The following is a 21,351-nucleotide window of genomic DNA, read 5'->3' as shown; positions in this document are numbered from 1 at the left end:
TTTTCTTACCGAGAAATACTCGAAGGGTTAACAAATTTCCTAAAATACTTGCTGGATCAATTGTTAAGCCATTACTTGCCAAATTCAAATTTTTACAAGTACGGATTTTTCAGATAAGGGCGTCCCAATATTCAATTAAAAATGACAATGACATGATTTCCTATTTTGAAAACATTCATTTTACAAACACAACACAAAAAATTGGACCTAATTATAAAAATTATAAAATCTTAGTTGCTAGAAGCTAAAGATTAGGCGTCCCTAAAAAAGGACATAGGTGGATAATGGGTTAAAATGATGAAGTTTATGGGAAAGCCTTTCCAGAATTGCCTTTCCAAAACTAAAAAAGCTCTTCAGTTCCCCCAAATATATAGTTTTGTAAAATGGCAGGTGCCATCTTCTATCTCAGTAATGGGAATGTCTGTCTTCACTGAACACAGATTTTATCTCAGAACTGAGAATTTGGTCAAACACTTGGCAAATGAAGTTTAATGTAGATAAATGTAAACTAATGCACCTAGGATGGAGTAATCCTATAGCTCCATATACATTAAATGGGAGTATACATGGGATACAGAACAGGAGAAGGACAGGGGATTCTGGTTTCAAGTAAGCCGAGCACCTGTACTCAATGTCAGGCAGCAGCTGCAAAAGCAAACACAATTTTAGGGTGTATAAAAAGAGAGATAAAATCCCACGATCCCAATGTATTGTTACCACTTTATAAATCGCTTGTGAGGCCACATCTAGACCATGGGATCCAGTTTTGGGACCCACATTTAAAAAAGGACATTCAGAAATTAGAGTCAGTTCAAAGGCGGGCAACTAGATTATTACAAGGGATGGAAGGCCTCTCATATGATGAGAGGTTGAAAAAGTTGGGTTTCTTTAGCTTAGAAAAAAAGACGCCTCATAGGGGATCTTGTTTATATGTATAAATGTATGCGTGGTCAGTACAAAGGAGCTCACAGGACTTATTTCGTCCAAAGACTATGCTAAGGACCAGGGGGCAGTCATTACGGGTGGAAGAACGGCAATTCTGACAGCTAAATAGGAAAGGGTTCTTTACAGTTAGAGCAGTCAGACTGTGGAATGCCAACCACAAGAGGCAGTAATGGCAGACACTATAACAGCTTTTATACAAGGACTGGATGATTTCCTCAATACACATAACATTGTGGGTTATAGTTAATTAGTTAATTTGGTAACCAAAAAAAATAATTGGTGGAGAAAGGCTGAACTTGATGGACCGAGGGCTTTTTTCCATCTCTGTAACTATATAATACCAGGTGATAGGGGAGCATAATATATATGGCATGCACAATCATGGATTGCTACCTTCTATGTTATGAAGGCTCTTGTCCATTTTGCTTCCAGTTATGTAAAAAAAATTAACGTATTCATTTTCCATTTTAGCCGATCTCCCACCTTCAGGGATTTTATTGAAGACATATGACGATTTTAAGAACAAGCTGACGGACACATATGTCACCTACATCCTTGAGGAAGAACAGATAGCAAGTTTTGCGCAGTCAAAAAAGATAGGTGTTCATGTGGGTGATGGAACAAAGACTCATTCTTATTTTAATGGACCACTGGATCCTCAGTTACAGTACAGGTATCCTGACTATATTTATATTATTATTTATTATTATGGCGCTTTACATAGATCATATGATGAGATTTAGATATTTTTGCACCAATTCTTCTGATGTTTGGTTCTTGTGAAGTACTGATATATATATATATATATATATATATATATATATATATATATATACACTCAATTTATATATTTATATTTATAAAAATAGAAAGAATAATACTATTTGGAGTAATAAATAAGTATGAGTAGTCTCGTTTTATAGAGATGCAGAGGTTAGATTTGGATCTAAACCCTACTGCCTACAAGCCTCACATAAGGCTTGTAATGAAGGAGACCCCCTATAACAGGTAATGCACTGAGATGAAGGACTTCTCGCTAGGAATGTGAACATTTTTACTTTATCACTCATTTAACGGACCACACTAACTACAATAATCATCGTCTGATTTTCAGGGTCAGCATCGCTGGTTTTAATATTATCCAGTATGATCTAACCACAGACACCATCATTGAAGATCAATCTCTGGTATCTTTCACAGACTACATGGGTCCTTACTCGTTAATAAGTAAGACAAATACAACTTCTATTAATCCCATCTCTACATCCGGGTCCGAGGAATCTATCTACACAGGTATATGACAGATATTATACTTATAAAGCAGTCACTTTCCATATATACTGTAAGATACATTCAGTAAAAGAGTTTTATGGTTCACATATAAATAAAACATAATCTCTGTAAGTAGAGTATTAAGTCATGCGATAGAAGCAATGACAACACATCACGGGTAGAGCTGAGCTAATTTTTCAAAATTCGGTTCCACTCATGATTGTTTTTTCAATATTGGCTGAACAAAGCCGAACGGCATTAGAGTCAGTGAGAGTAGAAATTACCAAATATGTTTGGAACCGATCATCAAACATGAATTCGGCACGAATAGGGTACCAATATGGCACAAATATGGCAAATTCAGTGACCGATTCCGAATATATTCGCTCAACTCTAGTCACCGGTCTCTAACACTTATAGGCCCCATATTCATTAGACTAATGTCAACTGAAAACAGTGTATTGTGTGGAAAATTGATTAATTTATTTTTAGTTTAAATCCCAGTGAGGCTAACATTAGCTCAGTCTTTAAGAAATTTAAAGTAAAGCAAATAATGTAAAAATATAATAATTTGTTAACTTACAGATTGTCAGTCCAATGAACATGTTTTATCCAGATCTCTCCATAGGTCTACCAGATAACGATGTTCAGAATAACCCATCTGTACTCCGCAGTTCAATGTCTGTTGAGTTCTCGCCTTTTCATGCTTCATATGGAGACATAGTGGCGTATGCTGTCGTAGTAACAACAGAGATGAATGGTAAGGGATAACTCTTTTGAGACATACACAGTATGTAGGGATTATACAGAAGTGTAAAATGGCTGGGGTATCCCCTCTTGGGGCCATGTGGAAGCTTACAAAAGATAGTCATGGAACAGTCGTAAATTTGCATAATGTGGTTCAGGTCTTTCATTTACCACTCTGGTGCTTTTTTATTGTTTTGTCTCTTAGCAATCCTAATTATATTACTTCACAGTTGCTGAGCTGTGTACTGGATGCTATCCAGCCTGTGTGACCAGGATTGGCTAACAAGAGACTTTGTATCTGCTGTTCTATATCCAGGAGGTTCCATAGGCCTCTACTGGGTTCTCTTCTGTATGGCCGACATCCGTGGGATTTCCTTGATATAAAGAACAAAACCTGGGAAGGCGGAGTCTCACCCCACCAGAACGTCATCAAGCATGTCACTCAGATGCAGGAGAAGATTGCGAAGGTGATACCCATCGTAAAAGGACATCTTCTCCAGGCACAAGAAGCTCAAGCTGGAGTCTGCAACCGGTGGACCGGAGGAAGGCAATTCAGCACTGGGAAGCCATTTCTCGTACTAATTCCAACCATGGAGAGTAAGTTCCTGGCCAAGTGGCAAGGGCCTTATGAGGTGGTGGAAAAGCTTGGTTAAGTGAATTACAAGATTAATCAACCGAGAAGATGTAAGCCCTACCAGGTCAACCACGTCAATCTCGTCAAGCCGTGGCAAGACAGAGAGCCAGTTTAAACTCCATGTATGCTGGTTAAGCCAGAACCTGACAGTTGAAGGAGTCGCGATAGCAGAGACACTGTTGAAGGCCCCAAAACAGCAGTGTCAGGAATTGCTGCAGCAGAACAAGGACCTGTTCTCGGAATTACCAGGGAGTACAAAGGGGATAGAATGCAAGGTTCTGATGGAACCCTATGTGAGGGTGAATTTGAAGACCTATCAAATTTCCGAAGCCCGACGAGAGCTAATATCCATGGAAGTCATATGTTGAAACTCGGAGGCATTGAGGAGTCCAAGAGTGAATGGTTAGTTCGATTGGCCTGGTTTCAAAACCTGATTGCAAGTGGAGATTCTGCAATGACTACAGGAAGCTCAATGAGGTCTTGAAGTTTGACATCTACCCAATGCCCAGGGTAGATGAACTGATTGAAAGGCTAGGGCCAGCCAGGTACATTACCACTTTTGACCTCACAAAAGGATATTGGCAAATGCCCATGTCCCAAGGAAAAAAACGGCCTTCTTGACCCCAGACGGGTGTTATCAGTACGTCAGAATGCCACTTGGGTTACAGGGAGCTCCGGAAACTTTCCAGAGAGCCATGAACTTAGCACCCCATAAAAAGTATGCAGTGGCCTACTTAGATTAAATCGTCATGTTCAGCCAAGACTGGGGAAATTATCTTAGCAAAGTTCAGGCAATACTTGACGCCCTAAGGAAAGCAGGCTTTACCATCAAAACTAAGAAGTGTGCAATTGGGATGCAGGAAGCCAAGTATCTGGGCTAAGTTGTAGGAAGAGGTGACATAAAACTACAAATAAATAATGTGGAAGCGATCCAGAGTTGGCTGCAGCCGCTCTCAAAGAAGCAGGTCAGGGAATTTCTTGGCATCAAGGGCTACTACCGAAGCTTTATACTTAGCTTTACCCTGATAGCAGCCCTGTTGACGGCTATGGCTAAGTGGACCCCGGAAGCTGAGGTGGTCTCACAGGAACTGAAACTGACCCTCTGGAAGTTAACAAAGAGGAAAACCTTGTGATGTTCTGCAGTTGGAAGTTGTCCATGTTTGAGAAAAATTACTCCATAGTGGAAAAAGAATGCTTGGCTACAAAGTGGGCAGTGGGCACATTATGGTACTGTCTGTTAGGGTGAAAATTTAAATTGGTATCAGACCATGCCGCACTCAGGTGTATGAGGGAGAAAAAGGGAAAAAATGCTAGGGTCACCCACTCGTTTCTAGCCCTGCAAAATTTCAGCTTCCATGTGAAACACAGAGCCTGGAAGCCAATGCCCTATCGAGAATCCCCTGTCTAGTAGTAGAAGGTGCCAAACACCATGACTTTAGGCAGAGGGGGAGGTATATAAGGCAGTTACCATACATATAGTTGATGGGAGGTACGTATGTATCGCAGAGATGGTGGTCATCTGTGATGCCATCCTAGAATATTGCTCTAGTGCACGTAGCACTAAGAGGACTGTATGGTGCACCTGGGTCAGGTTTTACAGGCAGCCTGAGAGATGGGCGCGTATGGCTGCCCACATACCCCACTTCTAGGTGTGATTATCCAACAATATGTATAACCATATATTAGACAACATACATAAAATAAAGACAATGATATATTTAAAAATGTATAGTAAAAAGTTCTCTGATATCCAATATTTAAATAGATTCAGTTGCTAGGACTCGCTTTATAGATGCTTTCCTCAGAAAATAATTTTATGTGACTGTAATAAAGCTACTAATTTTCATCTCTTATTTCGGTGTTAATTTAAAAAAAAAACTAAAAGATTTACATATTCCCCAAAAATATATATTTTTTATTATTATTATTCATGTTTTTGTGGTACGTTTTCTGCTATGATTCAGTGAGAAAATGAGAAATTTGTCATTAAAACATCTTAAAGAAATCAGAAAAAAAATATTTTCCATTTTCCCAAACCAGTTATTTTTAGTTCTTTCAAAGAACTGTGTGGTAAAATACTCAGTAGGTAAATTCATAGGGGGGTGTAGTTTTCAAAACTGGATCTTTTTGGTTTTGATCGCTTACATGTTGACACTTTAAACACTGCGTCAATGTATACTGGTGCTGGAAAAACATCCAAATTAAAAGAAGACCACAAAATCCACAATGTGCTCCTATATGTTAGAGGCCTACATGTGAGTACATTTTCACATTATAGCCACATATGGGATATTTCTAAAAACTGAAGAATTAGGATGATAAATATCGAGTAGTGTTTCTCTTTTCTTATCAATTCCATTTTCATTTAAGCATTGTGAAAAATTTAACAAACCATGGATATCACATAGCACACATAACACAGACTAGAGAAGGAGAAATGTAGTTCAGCGCTCAAAACCGTTCCATAAGTATGAACACATTGTAATCAAGTCTAGGGGAAATGATAGAACCTACTGTAAATAAAAAGATCTTAAAGTTCATTGTTCAAATTTCTGGAAAAGAAAAAGTCATAGGCAAATAGTCATGCAAATTGCAGTATGTAAATAATGTTTTACATTAACCCCTTAATGACCGCCAATACGTCTTTAACTGACCTGAGATATAAGAGAATAGCCTCCCCATACAGGTGACAATCCAGCAGCTGTCGGCTGTCCACTATAGCTGACAACTTGCTGTATCAGCCACGATCAGTGTTTGCACCGTCCAAATCTGTTTAACCCCTTAGATGCTGCTGTCAATAGTGACTACATCATTATAAATGGTTAACAGTGTGGGGGCTTCCTCTTTATCCCAATTGGTGCCCTCCGATCATGATTGTGTGGTCCTGATGTTTGCCATGACAATTCATGACCAAATAGCGGCCTTACAGTCTGACGGCTGTTGTAACCTGTTCAGAAGTTAGAGACATTTAGGTAGTAAAAATACACATTTTCATTTCTGTCATGCCACTTTGCATTAATTCCTGAAAAGCACCTGAAGGGTTAATACACTACCTGACAGCAGTTTTCAATATGTCAGGGGGTGCTGTTTTTAAAATGGTATCACTTTTGGGGGTTTCCCAATATAGGGGTCCACTAAAGGCACTTTAAACATGGATAGGTCCCTAAAAACATACATTTTGCAAATTTCCTTGAAAAAATGAAAAATTACTGCTACATTTTTAAACCTCCTAAAATGCTAACAAAATAAAATAACATTTTACAAATGGTGCTGAAGTAAAGCAGACATGTGGGAAATGTTATTTATTAATGGTTTGCTGTGGTATGACCATCTGGATTAAAGGGATAATCATCCAAAGTTAGAAAATTGCTAATTTTTTAACATTTTTCTCAAATTTCTGATATTTTTTATAAATAAACACAAATCATATCAACCTAAATTTACCATTATCATAAAGTATAATGTGTCATGAAAAACAATCTCAAAATCACTGGGATTTGTTGAAGTATTCCAGAGTCATTACCACATAAATTGACACTGGTCAGATTTCAAAAATTTGGCTCCGTCACTAAGGGGTTAACAAAGATAGCAAAAAGAGAAGGCAGTGACGCACCATCAGCATAGCTGAGCAAAAAATAAGGAACTGCTGTGTGGAAGTGACATCACAGGAAATAGAAAAATTGCCGCCAGGAGTGCTCTGAAGTGGTAGAGAATTTCGCACCACAGAACAGACAGTTAGCAACTACTTGCTGATAAGAGCTTAGCCTAATAGCAAACAAAAAAAAAATAAGTCCCTGATAGCACCTGGAAGTGAAAACAACTTTACAACTAGATTAGTCCCTAAAGAATACATTTTTCAAAATGTCTTAAACATAGTAGAAATGGCTACTATACTTATAAGCTTTCCCATAGGTTAAAGTAAATGAGGGCTTCCTGAATATTTCTTCATGGCTTGATGTTACTGAGAACGACTGGGAATTATAAAATCCAGATTTTATTATAAAATATGATGCAAAGAAATTAAAGTTAGATTTGAACCTCAGTAAGTTATTTTGTCACGTAGGATTTGAAAGATACCAAATGTTGTCATGGCTGTTTGCCATTTTTTCTTCCAGTGGAAAACATTATTGAAATATTTACTGTTCCCCTGTTGCCAATTTCAGTCATAGAAGCCAATGCATTGAATTGTTCATAGCCTTTATAAACTCTCTTCAGAATGTGTATTAGAAAATGTAGAAAATTATAGGAGCGCTTATTATAAGGCACACACAACGGTGGTTTGCTATCTTCTATGTAATCAGTAATCAGGGCTCATGTCCCTTTTAAATGTGATTAATTTTAAAAATCTAAATAGTTGATTTTCCCTTTCAGGCGATCACCAACCTCACGGAATTTTATCTAAAACATATGATGATTTTAAGAACAATCTAACTAACACTTATGTCACCTATATCTTTGAAGAAGAACAGATCACAAATTTTGCAAAGTCAGATAAGATAAGTGTTCTTCTGGGAGATGGATCAAAGACTCATTCTTATATCAATGGACCATTGGATCCCCAGTTACAGTACAGGTACCATCCTTATATTTATAACATTCCAAATAGAGAAAACTGTATACTTACCTCACTGCTCACCTAACAGGTTCCTCCGCTCCTCGCCATCACCCGTTTTGTCCTCGCCACATCTTCAGATCACCGTTATGGGTACTGAAATCCCTACACGCAATGAAATCCCTCACGCCGTGATGTACTTATGCTGCAACCTTTCATGCTTCATCAAAACTGGAAATTCCGGCCCAGTGTAAGAAGCCCGGGGATTTCACCTTGAGCACCGATGATCTGAAGATGGGATGTGGACCAGACAGGTGACGGTGAGGAGCGGAGGGGCTGGAGAGGTGAGTGGTGAGGTGCGTACAAGGATTTTTTTTAATTTTTAACATATTACATTTATTATGCTCTGGGGTCTGGAGACAGTACTGTATTATAAACAAACTGAAGAGTGCAGCAATCTGCACAATGGAGTAATATTAGGGTGCAGCGGTTTCAGAAGCACCTACACTGTAATGTCTGAGAGGTCCCAGAATTGAAGTGCAGGACTTATAGCTATGGATATAAACATGACTGTATTAGCTCTGTGTTTCCTTTAACAGACCATACTAACTATGATATTTATTTCTTGATTTTCAGGGTCAGCATCGCTGGCTTTAATATAATCCAATATGACCTAACCACAGACACCATCATTGAAGATCAATCTCTGCTATCTTTCACAGACTACATGGGTCCTTACTCTTTAATAACTGAGAAAAATATAAAAGGTAATCTATATATATGTATATATATATATATATATATATATATATAAAGCTAAGTGTTTTAATAACTAAAACAAATATGACTTCTCTTAATACAATCTCGGCAATCGACCCTGTAGATACTTTTTATACAGGTATATTACAGACATACGCTACATTCAGAGTTTTCTGTTTTTGTAAAAATAAAGCTTAATAACATTGTAAATGAAACTGCTGCAACTTTCTAATATACGGTAGTTTGTGTTTCATTTTTCCCCCCACTTTTTTGGTTGCTGTTAATGAATGTACTAGTTTACAATTAGCAAACATTTACACAGCTAGTCCTGCTCTTAGCTGAGGGGTGACTAAAAATGCATCTAGAAAAGCTGATTTCTCACAGGATGTAATCACATTTCTTAAGTGGAATATTAGGTAATATGATGTAAGGATAACCATCTTGTTACCAGTCCCTAATATTTAATATTTAATTTTGAAAGTTCCTCATACATATTGGATCAATGTGAACCAAACCTGCTTATTAAGTTAGGACCGCCAGCCATTGTTGTGCTGTCATAGGCTAGTAGGTATCTTTCTTATATCCATAATTTTAATCCCTTCATTACCCGGGGTATTTTAATTTTTTCATTTTCGTTTTTCGCTCCCCTCCTTCCCAGAGCCATAACTTTTTTATTTTTCCGTCAATATGGCCATGTGAGGGCTTATTTTTTGTGTGACGAGCTGTACTTTTGAACGGCATCATTGGTTTTAGCATGTCATGTACTAGAAGACGGTAAAAAAATTCCAAGTGCGGTGAAATTGCAAAAAAAAGTGCAATCCCACACTTGTTTTTTGTTTGGCTTTTTTGATAGGTTCACTAAATGCTAAAACTGACCTGCCATTATGATTCTCCAGGTCGTTACGAGTTCATAGACACAAAACATGTCTAGGTTATTTTTTATCTCCACCATATCTCTCACCATAAGTGGTGAAAAAAAATTCCAAACTTTCCTAAAAAAAAAAAAAATGTGCCATTTTCCGATACCCATAGCGTCTTCATTTTTCGTGTTCTGGGGTTGGATATGGGCTTATTTTTTGCACGCTAAGCTGACATTTCTAATGATACCATTTTGGTGCAGATGCGTTCTTTTGATTGCCCGTTATTGCATTTTAATGCAATGCCGCGGTGACCAAAAAAAACATAATTCTGGCGTTTCAATTTTTTTTCTTGCTACGCCGTTTAGGGATCAGGTTAATGCTTTTTTTATTGATAGATTGGGCGATTCTGAACGTGGCGATACCATATATGTGTAGGTTTGATTTTTTTTTATTGTTTTATTTTGAATGGGGTGAAAGGGGGGTGTTTTAAACTTTTATATATATTTTTTTTTTTCATATTTTTTTAAAACATTTTTTTTTTACTTCTGCCATGCTTCAATAGCCTCCATGGGAGGCTAGAAGCTGGCACAACTCGATCGGCTCTGCTACATAGGAGCGAAGCTCAGATCGCTCCTATGTAGCTGAATTGCATACTTGCTATGAGCGCCGACCACAGGGTGGCGCTCATAGCAATCCAGCATCAACAACCATAGAGGTCTCAAGGAGACCTCTGGTTGTTATGCCGACACATCACTAACCCCCGATCATGTGACGGGGTCAGCGATGCGCTCATTTCCAGCACGATGGCCGGAAGCGGTAGGTAAATGCCGCTGTCAGCATTTGACAGCGGCATTTAACTAGTTAATAGTGGCGGGTGAATCACGATTCCACCCGCCGCTATTGTGAGCACATGTCAGCTGTTCAAAACCACCGAAGCCCGCATCAAAGCAGGGGATCTGACCTCGGACGTCCTATCAGAAAGTCTGATATAATTTATACTACTATTTCATGTAGATTTTTTACCAGTTGCATCACGGAAGGAGGTTTTGAGTTTTACCAATGCATTTCTAGATATTCAACCACTCATTTGTCAATCGGACTGACGGAAAAAAGGAGCACTGTACTTCACTGTGTGCGTCAGCTGCATTGACTCTGAATGAAGTGGCCGAGTGCTCGTCCGTCATTTCTCTATTTGCACTTCTCCTTGCGATGAGTGCAGTATAATAAATATAAGGCTCTCAGAACTTCCAATCTAGTGATTGTGGGGTTCCAAGTTATACATATCTGTTAAGGGTACATTTCTTGAGACCCAAAGTAACTCAGTCCTTTAGAAATTTAATGTAAAGAAAATAGTATAAAAATGTATAACTATGGCAAAACTTCTCCATTCAGTGAATACGTTTTATCCATAATCTTTCCACAGGTCTGCCCAGTAACAACTTTGTGATCAGTCAATCTGAACTCGGTGATTCAATGGACCTTATGTTCTCGCCTTTTAATAGTTCAAATGGACCCATAGTGGCGTATGCTGTTGTAGTAACAACAGAGACAAATGGTAAGGACTAGACTTTCTAGAGAAATACACAGGAGACATGTTGTACTGTAACATGCCAGCCATCTCTAGATGTAGGACAACAACTTTATATGCCCTGTGTGGTGTAAACCAAGGGCCATATCATCAAAATCAGAGAGCAACAGGAAAGTGCAGCGGAAACTATCATCCAAGAGGATAGGGAAATTTTGTGAACATTACTTAAAAATGTCTCATGAAAGGGGCTTCAAATATTTAGAACTTTAATAACTATTATTTTGCATTCATTAATTCGTTATTTACCATCTTGAACAATTTCTATGACCACTCATATCTGGCTAATTGCAAGGAGACTTATCAGATGAAAAGAGGTTGTCCATAGGAGAGGACCCTTTAGATCAGTGTTTCTCAACTCCAGTCCACAAGACCCCCACAACAGGTCATGTTTTCAAGATTTCCTTAGTATTGCATAGGCGATGGAATTAATGCTTGAGCAGGTGACGAAATTATCACCTGTGCAATACTAAGGAAATCCTGAAAACATGACCTGTTGTGGGGTCTTGAGGACTGGAGTTGAGAAACACTGCTTTAGATATTACATTTTATTGCCTAATGCCAGCCATTACTAACTTAGGAGGCAGTTCTCCTCTACCAAATAGTTATCAACATATCAGTCTTCTGCTACAAATTATTTCAGCGAATCTCACAAATTTCATTGTTATCAACTAACAATTTAACCCCTTCTTCTGGTTGTGTTGGCAAGGTCTTCCGCAAACTGCAGTACAAACGCACATACCCCAAAATGGTACAGAAAGAAACATTTTGTCCTGTAAACAAGTAGTAAAAAATAAAAAACCTGTATCAATTTTGGATCTTCAATTTTATAAGTGTAAACTATTGAGTTTTACTTTTAGATGACCATCCAACTCAAGGAATTTTATCTAAAACATACAACGATTTTAAGAACAAGCTCACCGACACTTATGTCACCTATATATTCGAGGAAGAACAGATCGTGAGCTCTGGGCAGTCAAATATGATAAGTGTTCTTGTGGGAGATGGATCAAAGTCTCATTCTTATTTCAATGGACCACTGGACCCCGAGTTACAGTACAGGTACAATAACTATATTTTTGTTATTAAAAGACGTCAGAGGACTAAGTCTAGATATTGATATTCCAAGCTATCTGATGCCTACTTCTCATAAAGCACTGATGGATTATTGATACACTACTCATTAAATTAAGAGAACGTTTGCATATCGCAACATATGCTCAAGTCAATTAAACTTCAGGGATATCAAACTGCACAGTTAGAAAGCACAAGTGATTGTGAATTAATTTCACTTGCTCTGGAATTAAAGAAAGTGACAACAACCTCTTGGCATCACGTGACCTCGGCTACAGCTGCCGCTGACATCCGCTGGGTCACGTTAAGTCCCAGAATGCCTTGCATGACCTGGCCGTGACCCTTCACGTCCACCCCTCTTGATTGACTGGACTGTGGCCAGTTTTTCACCGCACATCACAGCTCAGAATCCAGAATGCGCTTTCCTTCTCTCCTATGCTTTCATTAGCCGCAAGCGCGCTGGATACTGGGCTGTGAAGTGCGGTGAAACACCGCCCGCCCGTATGTGTGTGAGCAAATGGGTCACGCCCAAGTGATGCAAGGCATTCTGGAACTTGACATGACATCAGTGGCGGCTGCAGCCGTGATCGTGTGATGCCGACTGAGCGGTCAGCTATAGCACCGCTCACAGGCACAGATGACTTTTTTAGAAGGTTTAATCGGTGGGGGCATTATAGAATGTAGTGGACAACCCCTTTAACAAAACACACTAACTATAAAATTATCTTCTGATTTTTAGGGTCAGTATTGCTGGATTTAATAATATTAAGTATGACACAAACACAGACACCATCAATGAAGAACAATCTATAGTATCTTTCACAAGTTACATGGATCCTTCCTCTGTATTAACAAGAAAAACTATAAATTCTGTTAATGAAATCTCAAGACTCGACTATGTGGAACCTTCTTTTACGGGTATGTTACAGATATTAATTAGCATTTGTGGGTTGGCAAATTCCCTTTAAAGATTTTTCTGTAAAATAAATAGTATAAAAATAAATATTTCTATGTTAAATTTGGATATTTTCAATCCAATGAACATATTTTATCTATGATCTATCCACAGGTCTCACTGAAAACATTGTGTTCAGTCAGTCTGAACTTGGGGATACAATAGATGTTACGTTCTCGCCTCTTGACAATTCAAATGGACCTGTTGTGGCGTATGCTGTTATAGTAACAACAGAGATGACCGGTAAGAGCTAGGCTTTCTACTGAAATACACTGTAGACACATTGAATGATTGTAGCATGCCAGCCAATGATAGACGTAGGGCAACCTCTTTCCCTGTTAAATAGTATTGGTATAAATAGAGGGGTGTCTCATGAACTGAGCTGGGAATGAATATCATATAGAATTATTGCCTTTATAATGTTTCTGCAGTGTGTTTATTCCAAAATATTTAAAAAAATGGCAGGTGAGCACATCTTATAACACAATCATGATTTGCTAGAGTATCTTCTATGTAATGAATCTAAGCTAATTTTTTTTAGAAGACCACCCACCTCAAGGAATTTTATCTAAAACATACGAGGATTTTCAGAACAAGGTCACCGACACTTATGTCACCTATATATTCGAGAAAGAACAGATCGTGAGTTCTGGGCAGTCAAATATGATAAATGTTCTTGTGGGAGATGGATCAAAGTCTCACTCTTATTTCAATGGACCACTGGACCCCGAGTTACAGTACAGGTACCATAACTATATTTCAATTATTGAAAGACGTCAGAGAACTATGTCTAGCTATTAATATTCCAAGTTATCTGATGCCTACTTCTTATAAAGCACTGATGGTTTATCGATATACTGCTCATTAGATTAAGAGAACATTTGCATATCACAGCACATGCCCAAGTCAATTACACTTCAGGGATATCAAACTGCACAGTTAGAAAGCACAAGCGATTGTGAATTAATTTCACTTGCTCTGGAATTAATGAAAGAGACAACAACAAAACAACTCCCAAAAATGGAATGGTTTCAGCAATGGTGGTCCAGACAGTTAAAATCTCTTTAACCTTCCTGACTGATTCTTTTCTATTTTTCCATTTTGTTAGTGTTCTTGTCACTGCTGGTAGCATGATGCAGTAATGAAAGCCCATAAAGTTGTATAGTTAATCCAGGTAATCAAGCTCCTCGAAGATATCACGTCCATGCAAGCAGATATCACAACATGAGCTGTTCCATAAAGAAAGCTGGAAATTGCCATAAAAAGGCATCAATCCAATAGATGTGCTATCTGCTCCTTAACACAAGGAAGAAAAGAAGGAGCACTGCGAAAGTCCCATAATATTACCTTCAGCAGGCTGTTGGTATGCGTGTTTCAGAACATACTGTCAGAAAACGGCTCCATGGAATGAATGAGGACCTGACGTCATGTAGCAGAATCATGCAGGTTCATTGACATTCAACAGAAAACACCAGAATATGCAGGTCCATTACCATCCTGTTCTCTTCTCAGATGAGAGGAGGTCACAATGAACCCTTGGCAGACAAGAAAGAGTCTACAGACACCATGGTGAACATTATATTGCCTGCATAATCATTCAGGATGGCCAGTTGGGCAATGGATTAATGATGGTCTAGGGAAGCATATCTTTGGATTGTTCTGTAAACCTTCATGTGAGAGTCAGCGGTACTTTGCTGACAAAATCCTTAGAGCCATTGTAAGACCTGGGTTCCTCATAGTGCAGAAAAATGCCAGGCATCATATGGCCCAAATTTGTTCATTGTTCCGGTATAACGAAGGCACTGATGTCATTGCCTGTCCTTCATATTCCCCAGGCATAATAGAATGTAGTGGACAACCCCTTTAACAAAACACACTAACCATAAAATTATCTTCTGATTTTTAGGGTCAGTATTGCTGAATTTAATAATATCAAATATGACACAAACACAGACACCATCAATGAAGAACAATCTATAGTATCTTTCACAAGTTACATGGATCCTTCCTCTGTATTAACAAGGAAAACTATAAATTCTGTTAATGAAATCTCAAGACTCGATTATGTGGAACCTTCTTTTTCGGGTATGTTACAGATATTAATTAGCATTTGGGTGCTGGCAAATTTCCTTTAAAGATTTTACTATAAAAGGAATAGTATAATAAAATATTACTATGCTAAATTTGGAATACGGTATATTTTGTCTATGATCTATCCACAGGTCTTACTGAAAACAGCCTTGTGTTAAGTCGGTCTGAACTTGGGGATACAATAGATGTTACATTCTCGCCTCTTGACAATTCAAATGGACCTGTTGTGGCGTATGCTGTTGTAGTAACAACAGAGATGACCGGTAAGAGCTAGGCTTTCTACTGAAATACACTATAGATATATTGAATGAATGTAGCATGCCAGCCATCGATAGACGTAGGGCAACCTCTTTCCCTCTTAAATAGTATGGGTGTAAATAGAGGGCGGTCTCATGAACTGGGCTGGGAATTAATACTATATAGAATTTTTGCCTTTATAATGTTTCTGCAGTCTGTTTATTCCAAAATATAAAAAATGTCAGGTGAGCACATCTTATAACATAATCATGGTGTGTATAGAGCATCTTCTATGCAATGAATCTAATCTGTTTTTTTTTTTAGATGACCGCCCACATGAAGGAATTTTATCTAAAACATACGAGGATTTTCAGAACAAGCTCACCGACACTTATGTCACCTATATATTGGAGAAAGAACAGATCGTGAGTTCTGGGCAGTCAAATATGATAAGTGTTCTTGTGGGAGATGGATCAAAGTCTCATTCTTATTTCAATGGACCACTGGACCCCGAGTTACAGTACAGGTACCATAACTATATTTCTAATATTAAAAGACATCAGAGGACTAAGTCTAGATATTGATATTCCAAGTTATCTGATGCCTACTTCTTATAAAGCACTGATGGATTATCGATACACTGCTCATTAAATTAAGAGAACTTTTGCATATCACAACATATGCCCAAGTCAATTACACTTCAGGGATATCAAACTGCACAGTTAGAAAGCACAACCGATTGTGAATTAATTTCACTTGCCGTAGAACTAATGAAAGTGACAACAAGTGGAGAGACAACAACAAAACAGCCCCCAAAAAGGGAATGGTTTTCACCAGTGGTGGTCCAAACAGTTAAAATCTCTTAACCTCTTTATTTTTATAAATACCTCTAGTTGTCATCTGCGCCTGTGAACGCGCTATCGCTGATCTCTCACTCGGCATCACCTGACCCCGGCTGCAGCTGCCGCTGACATCCACTGATGTCACATTAGGTTCCAAAATGCATTGCAGGAGCCGGGCGTGACCCAGTTGCACGCACCCCTCCTGAATGACTGGACTGTAGCCGGTGTTTCACAGCACATCACTGCCCAGTATCCAGTGTGCACTTTCCTTCTCTCCTATGCTTTCATTAGCCACAAGCGCGCTGGATACTGGGCTGTGATGCGCGCTGGATACTGGGCTGTGATGTGCAGTGAAACACCGCCCATCCCCATGGGTGTGCGCTGATGGATCACGCCCAGGTGATGTAAGACATTCAGGAACTTGACGTGACATCAGTGGCAAAAGGCGGTATCACCTGATGACGATTGAGTGGTCAGCGATAGCGCCGCTCAGAGGCACAGATGACAACAAAAGGAATTTATAAAAATAATATTATAATACTATAATAATACTATAATAATAAACAGGGGCGTAGCTAGAGCTTTTGCCGCCCGGGGCTGCTCCCGAGTTTGGCGCCCCCCCCCCCCCCCTCGGCTCAATACACATAAAGGTTACCAAAAATAGGGCAGCACACATGATAGGGTCTGCAAAAAAAAAAAAACAAGTTCTGCTTACCTGACCGCGCTCCTGCTCTCTCCACGCAGCTGAAGCGTGCACTCGCCGGCGACTGACAATGACGTCAGAAGCCGTCGACGTGTGCGCTGCGGCCGACTTCAGCTGCCAGCCTCCAAATGGCTGGTGGCTGTTGTTAACTATTGACGTACGGGCGCGGGCCCGCACGTCAATAGCGTTAAAGAGCTGCAGCGCCGGCCGCGGTTTTAGAGGGCCCCGGGCGAAAGAGTCTCAGTGGGCCCCCCCTTTAACACATAGCATGATTCATGATGCAGATACAGCAGAGAAATATAGCATAGCCACATAGCATTTAACACAGCCCACGCAGTATATAGCACAGCCCACATAGCGTATAGCACAGCCACGTAGTATATAACACAGCCACGTAGTATATAACACAGCCATGTAGTATATTGCACAGCCCACGTAGCATATTGCCCAGCCACGTAGTATATAACACAGCCATGTAGTATATTGCACAGCCCACGTAGCATATTGCCCAGCCACGTAGTATATTGCCCAGCCACGTAGTATATTGCCCAGTGATGGAGTATACAGCACAGAGCCACGTAGTATACAGACTTAAAATAAAAAATAAACATATACTCACCCTCTGATGAATTCTGGCCCTGTATCGCACGAGGCAGCTTCCAGTCCCAGGGTTGGTATGAGCGCAGGACCTGTGATGACGTTGCGGTCACATGACCGTGATGTCATGGCAGGTCCTTCTCACATACCATCCTTGGCACCGGAAGCTGCCGCTTGCATGGAGCGGGCACTGGAGCGTTGCGAGGAGCGGGAAAGGCGATGGAGGGTGAGTATAGCAGGTTTTTTCATTTTTTTATTATTTTTAACATGACATATTTTTACTATTGATGCTGCATAGGCAGCATCAATAGTAAATAGTTGGGGACACACAGGGTTAATAGCAGCGGTAACGGAGTGCATTACACCGCGGCCCGTTACCGCTGCTATTAACCCTGTGTGAGTGGTGACTGGAGGGGATTATGGAGCGGGCGCTGATTGTGGGGAGTATAGAGCAGGCGCCGGGCACTGACTGCAGCGGAGGGACTAATCGGACTGTGCCCGTCGCTGATTGGTCGCGGCAGCCATGACAGGCAGCTGCCGAGACCAATCAGCGACGACAGACAGAGGCCGCGACCAATGAATATCCGTGAAAGAAAGAAAGACAGAAGGACAGACAGAAAGACGGAAGTGCGACCCTTAGACAATGATGTAATATATATATATATATATATATATATATATATATATATATATATATACAGTGGGGCAAAAAAGTATTTAGTCAGTCAGCAATAGTGCAAGTTCCACCACTTAAAAAGATGAGAGGCGTCTGTAATTTACATCATAGGTAGACCTCAACTATGGGAGACAAACTGAGAAAAAAAAATCCAGAAAATCACATTGTCTGTTTTTTTTATAATTTTTTTTGCATTTTATGGTGGAAAATAAGTATTTGGTCAGAAACAAACAATCAAGATTTCTGGCTCTCACAGACCTGTAACTTCTTCTTTAAGAGTCTCCTCTTTCCTCCACTCATTACCTGTAGTAATGGCACCTGTTTAAACTTGTTATCAGTATAAAAAGACACCTGTGCACACCCTCAAACAGTCTGACTCCAAACTCCACTATGGTGAAGACCAAAGAGCTGTCAAAGGACACCAGAAACAAAATTGTAGCCCTGCACCAGGCTGGGAAGACTGAATCTGCAATAGCCAACCAACTTAGAGTGAAGAAATCAACAGTGGGAGCAATGATTAGAAAATGGAAGACATACAAGACCACTGATAATCTCCCTCGATCTGGGGCTCCACGCAAAATCCCACCCCGTGGGGTCAGAATGATCACAAGAACAGTGAGCAAAAATCCCAGAACCACGCAGGGGGACCTAGTGAATGAACTGCAGAGAGCTGGGACCAATGTAACAAGGCCTACCATAAGTAACACACTACGCCACCATGGACTCAGATCCTGCAGTGCCAGACGTGTCCCACTGCTTAAGCCAGTACATGTCCGGGCCCGTCTGAAGTTTGCTAGAGAGCATTTGGATGATTTGGGAGAATGTCCTATGGTCTGATGAAACCAAACTGGAACTGTTTGGTAGAAACACAACTTGTCGTGTTTGGAGGAAAAAGAATACTGAGTTGTATCCATCAAACACCATACCTACTGTAAAGCATGGTGGTGGAAACATCATGCTTTGGGGCTGTTTCTCTGCAAAGGGGCCAGGACGACTGATCCGGGTACATGAAAGAATGAATGGGGCCATGTATCGTGAGATTTTGAGTGCAAACCTCCTTCCATCAGCAAGGGCATTGAAGATGAAACGTGGCTGGGTCTTTCAACATGACAATGATCCAAAGCACACCGCCAGGGCAACGCAGGAGTGGCTTCGTAATAAGCATTTCAAGGTCCTGGAGTGGCCTAGCCAGTCTCCAGATCTCAACCCTATAGAAAACCTTTGGAGGGAGTTGAAAGTCCGTGTTGCCAAGCGAAAAGCCAAAAACATCACTGCTCTAGAGGAGATCTGCATGGAGGAATGGGCCAACATACCAACACCAGTGTGTGGCAACCTTGTGAAGACTTACAGAAAACGTTTGACCTCTGTCATTGCCAACAAAGGATATATTACAAAGTATTGAGATTAAATTTTGTTTCTGACCAAATACTTATTTTCCACCATAATATGCAAATAAAATGTTAAAAAAACAGACAATGTGATTTTCTGGATTTTTTTTTCTCAGTTTGTCTCCCATAGTTGAGGTCTACCTATGATGTAAATTACAGACGCCTCTCATCATTTTAAGTGGTGGAACTTGCACTATTGCTGACTGACTAAATACTTTTTTGCCCCACTGTATATACATATATACTTCTCACCTGTGTCTTGCCTCTCTGTTGTTTTCTGTCTCTGTTCTCACATCTTTTCTGTCTCCCGCTCTGATTTTCATATTTCCTTCTGCCTCTTCTTCCTGCTTGTCCGTGGCTCCGCCCCCGACATTTAGCCCCGCCCCTCCATGGCTCTTCACATTGTGAGAGCTGTGACGCTGCTGGAGGGGCGGGATCGGAGCTTCTGCTGCTGACTGCAGGTGCGGGGGTGAGTCACAGCGTGTGTGACTGTGTGCCCCTGCTACACTGCAGCCAGCAACTCTGCACGGCCGCGCGCACTGCCAGCGCTCTGCTCCAGTCCTCATAATGCTGGGAGGAAGGAGCAGAGAATGAGTGCGCGCAGCCGCGCTGATAGCCGCCCCCACATTGTGCCGCCCGGGGCGGCCCGCCCCCCCCGCACCCCCTTTCCTACGCCACTGATAATAAACAATAATAATAAAAATACTTATTTACAAGGTTTAAATCAGTGGCCGCATTATAGAATGTAGTGGACAACTCCTACAGCAAAACACACTATAAAATTATCTTCTGATTTTTAGGGTCAGTATTGCTGGATTTAATAATATTAAGTATGACACAAACACAGACACCATCAATGAAGAACAATCTACAGTATCTTTCACAAGTTACATGGATCCTTCCTCTGTATTAACAAGGAAAACTATAAATTCTGTTAATGAAATCTCTAGAATCAACTACGTGGAACCTTCTTTTACGGGTAAGTTAGTTATTAATTAGCATTTGTGGGTTGGCAAATTCCCTTTAAATATTTTACTATAAAAGGAATAGTATAAAATTATATTACTGTGTTAAATTTGGATATTTTCAATCCAATGAACATATTTTATCTATGATCTATCCACAGGTCTAACTGAAAACAACATTGTGTTAAGTCAGTCTGAACTAGGGAATTCAATAGATGTTACATTCTCGCCTGTTGACAATTCAAATGGACCTGTTGTGGCGTATGCTGTTGTAGTAACAACAGAGATGACCGGTAAGAGCTAGGCTTTCTACTGAAATATACTGTAGATATTTTGAACGATTGTAGCATGCCAGCCATCGATAGACGTAGGGCAACCTCTTTCCCTGTTAAATAATATGGGTGTAGATAGAGGGGTGTCTCATGAACTGGGCTGGGAATGAATATCATATAGAATTATTGCCTTTATA

General features: G+C 40.0%; 1 protein-coding gene across 6 annotated transcripts in view; it reads left to right on the top strand.

Moving 5' to 3' along the window:
- LOC138648709 (uncharacterized) overlaps window positions 1-21,351 on the top strand; it is a 131,407-nt gene that overhangs the window by 35,592 nt on the left and 74,464 nt on the right. For 4 of the 6 annotated variants that reach the window (XM_069738536.1, XM_069738538.1, XM_069738535.1 and 1 more), the window contains exons 20-34: window positions 1,417-1,618; window positions 2,060-2,238; window positions 2,834-2,977; window positions 7,970-8,171; window positions 8,787-8,917; window positions 11,193-11,324; window positions 12,215-12,416; window positions 13,168-13,346; window positions 13,498-13,626; window positions 13,925-14,126; window positions 15,290-15,468; window positions 15,606-15,737; window positions 16,036-16,237; window positions 20,718-20,896; window positions 21,044-21,175. In XM_069738536.1, coding sequence (XP_069594637.1) covers window positions 1,417-1,618; window positions 2,060-2,238; window positions 2,834-2,977; window positions 7,970-8,171; window positions 8,787-8,917; window positions 11,193-11,324; window positions 12,215-12,416; window positions 13,168-13,346; window positions 13,498-13,626; window positions 13,925-14,126; window positions 15,290-15,468; window positions 15,606-15,737; window positions 16,036-16,237; window positions 20,718-20,896; window positions 21,044-21,175 — 2,526 coding nt within the window. The remainder of the gene's footprint in view (window positions 1-1,416; window positions 1,619-2,059; window positions 2,239-2,833; window positions 2,978-7,969; window positions 8,172-8,786; window positions 8,918-11,192; window positions 11,325-12,214; window positions 12,417-13,167; window positions 13,347-13,497; window positions 13,627-13,924; window positions 14,127-15,289; window positions 15,469-15,605; window positions 15,738-16,035; window positions 16,238-20,717; window positions 20,897-21,043; window positions 21,176-21,351) is intronic. The other 2 variants (XM_069738540.1, XM_069738541.1) reach the window with 2 other exon arrangements.

This window comes from Ranitomeya imitator, chromosome 9 (assembly GCF_032444005.1).
Source record: "Ranitomeya imitator isolate aRanImi1 chromosome 9, aRanImi1.pri, whole genome shotgun sequence".
In the NCBI taxonomy this organism is placed as follows: domain Eukaryota; kingdom Metazoa; phylum Chordata; class Amphibia; order Anura; family Dendrobatidae; genus Ranitomeya; species Ranitomeya imitator.
The sequence above is the reverse complement of the archived record's forward strand: the minus strand, read 5'-3'. Positions and strand labels throughout refer to the sequence as shown.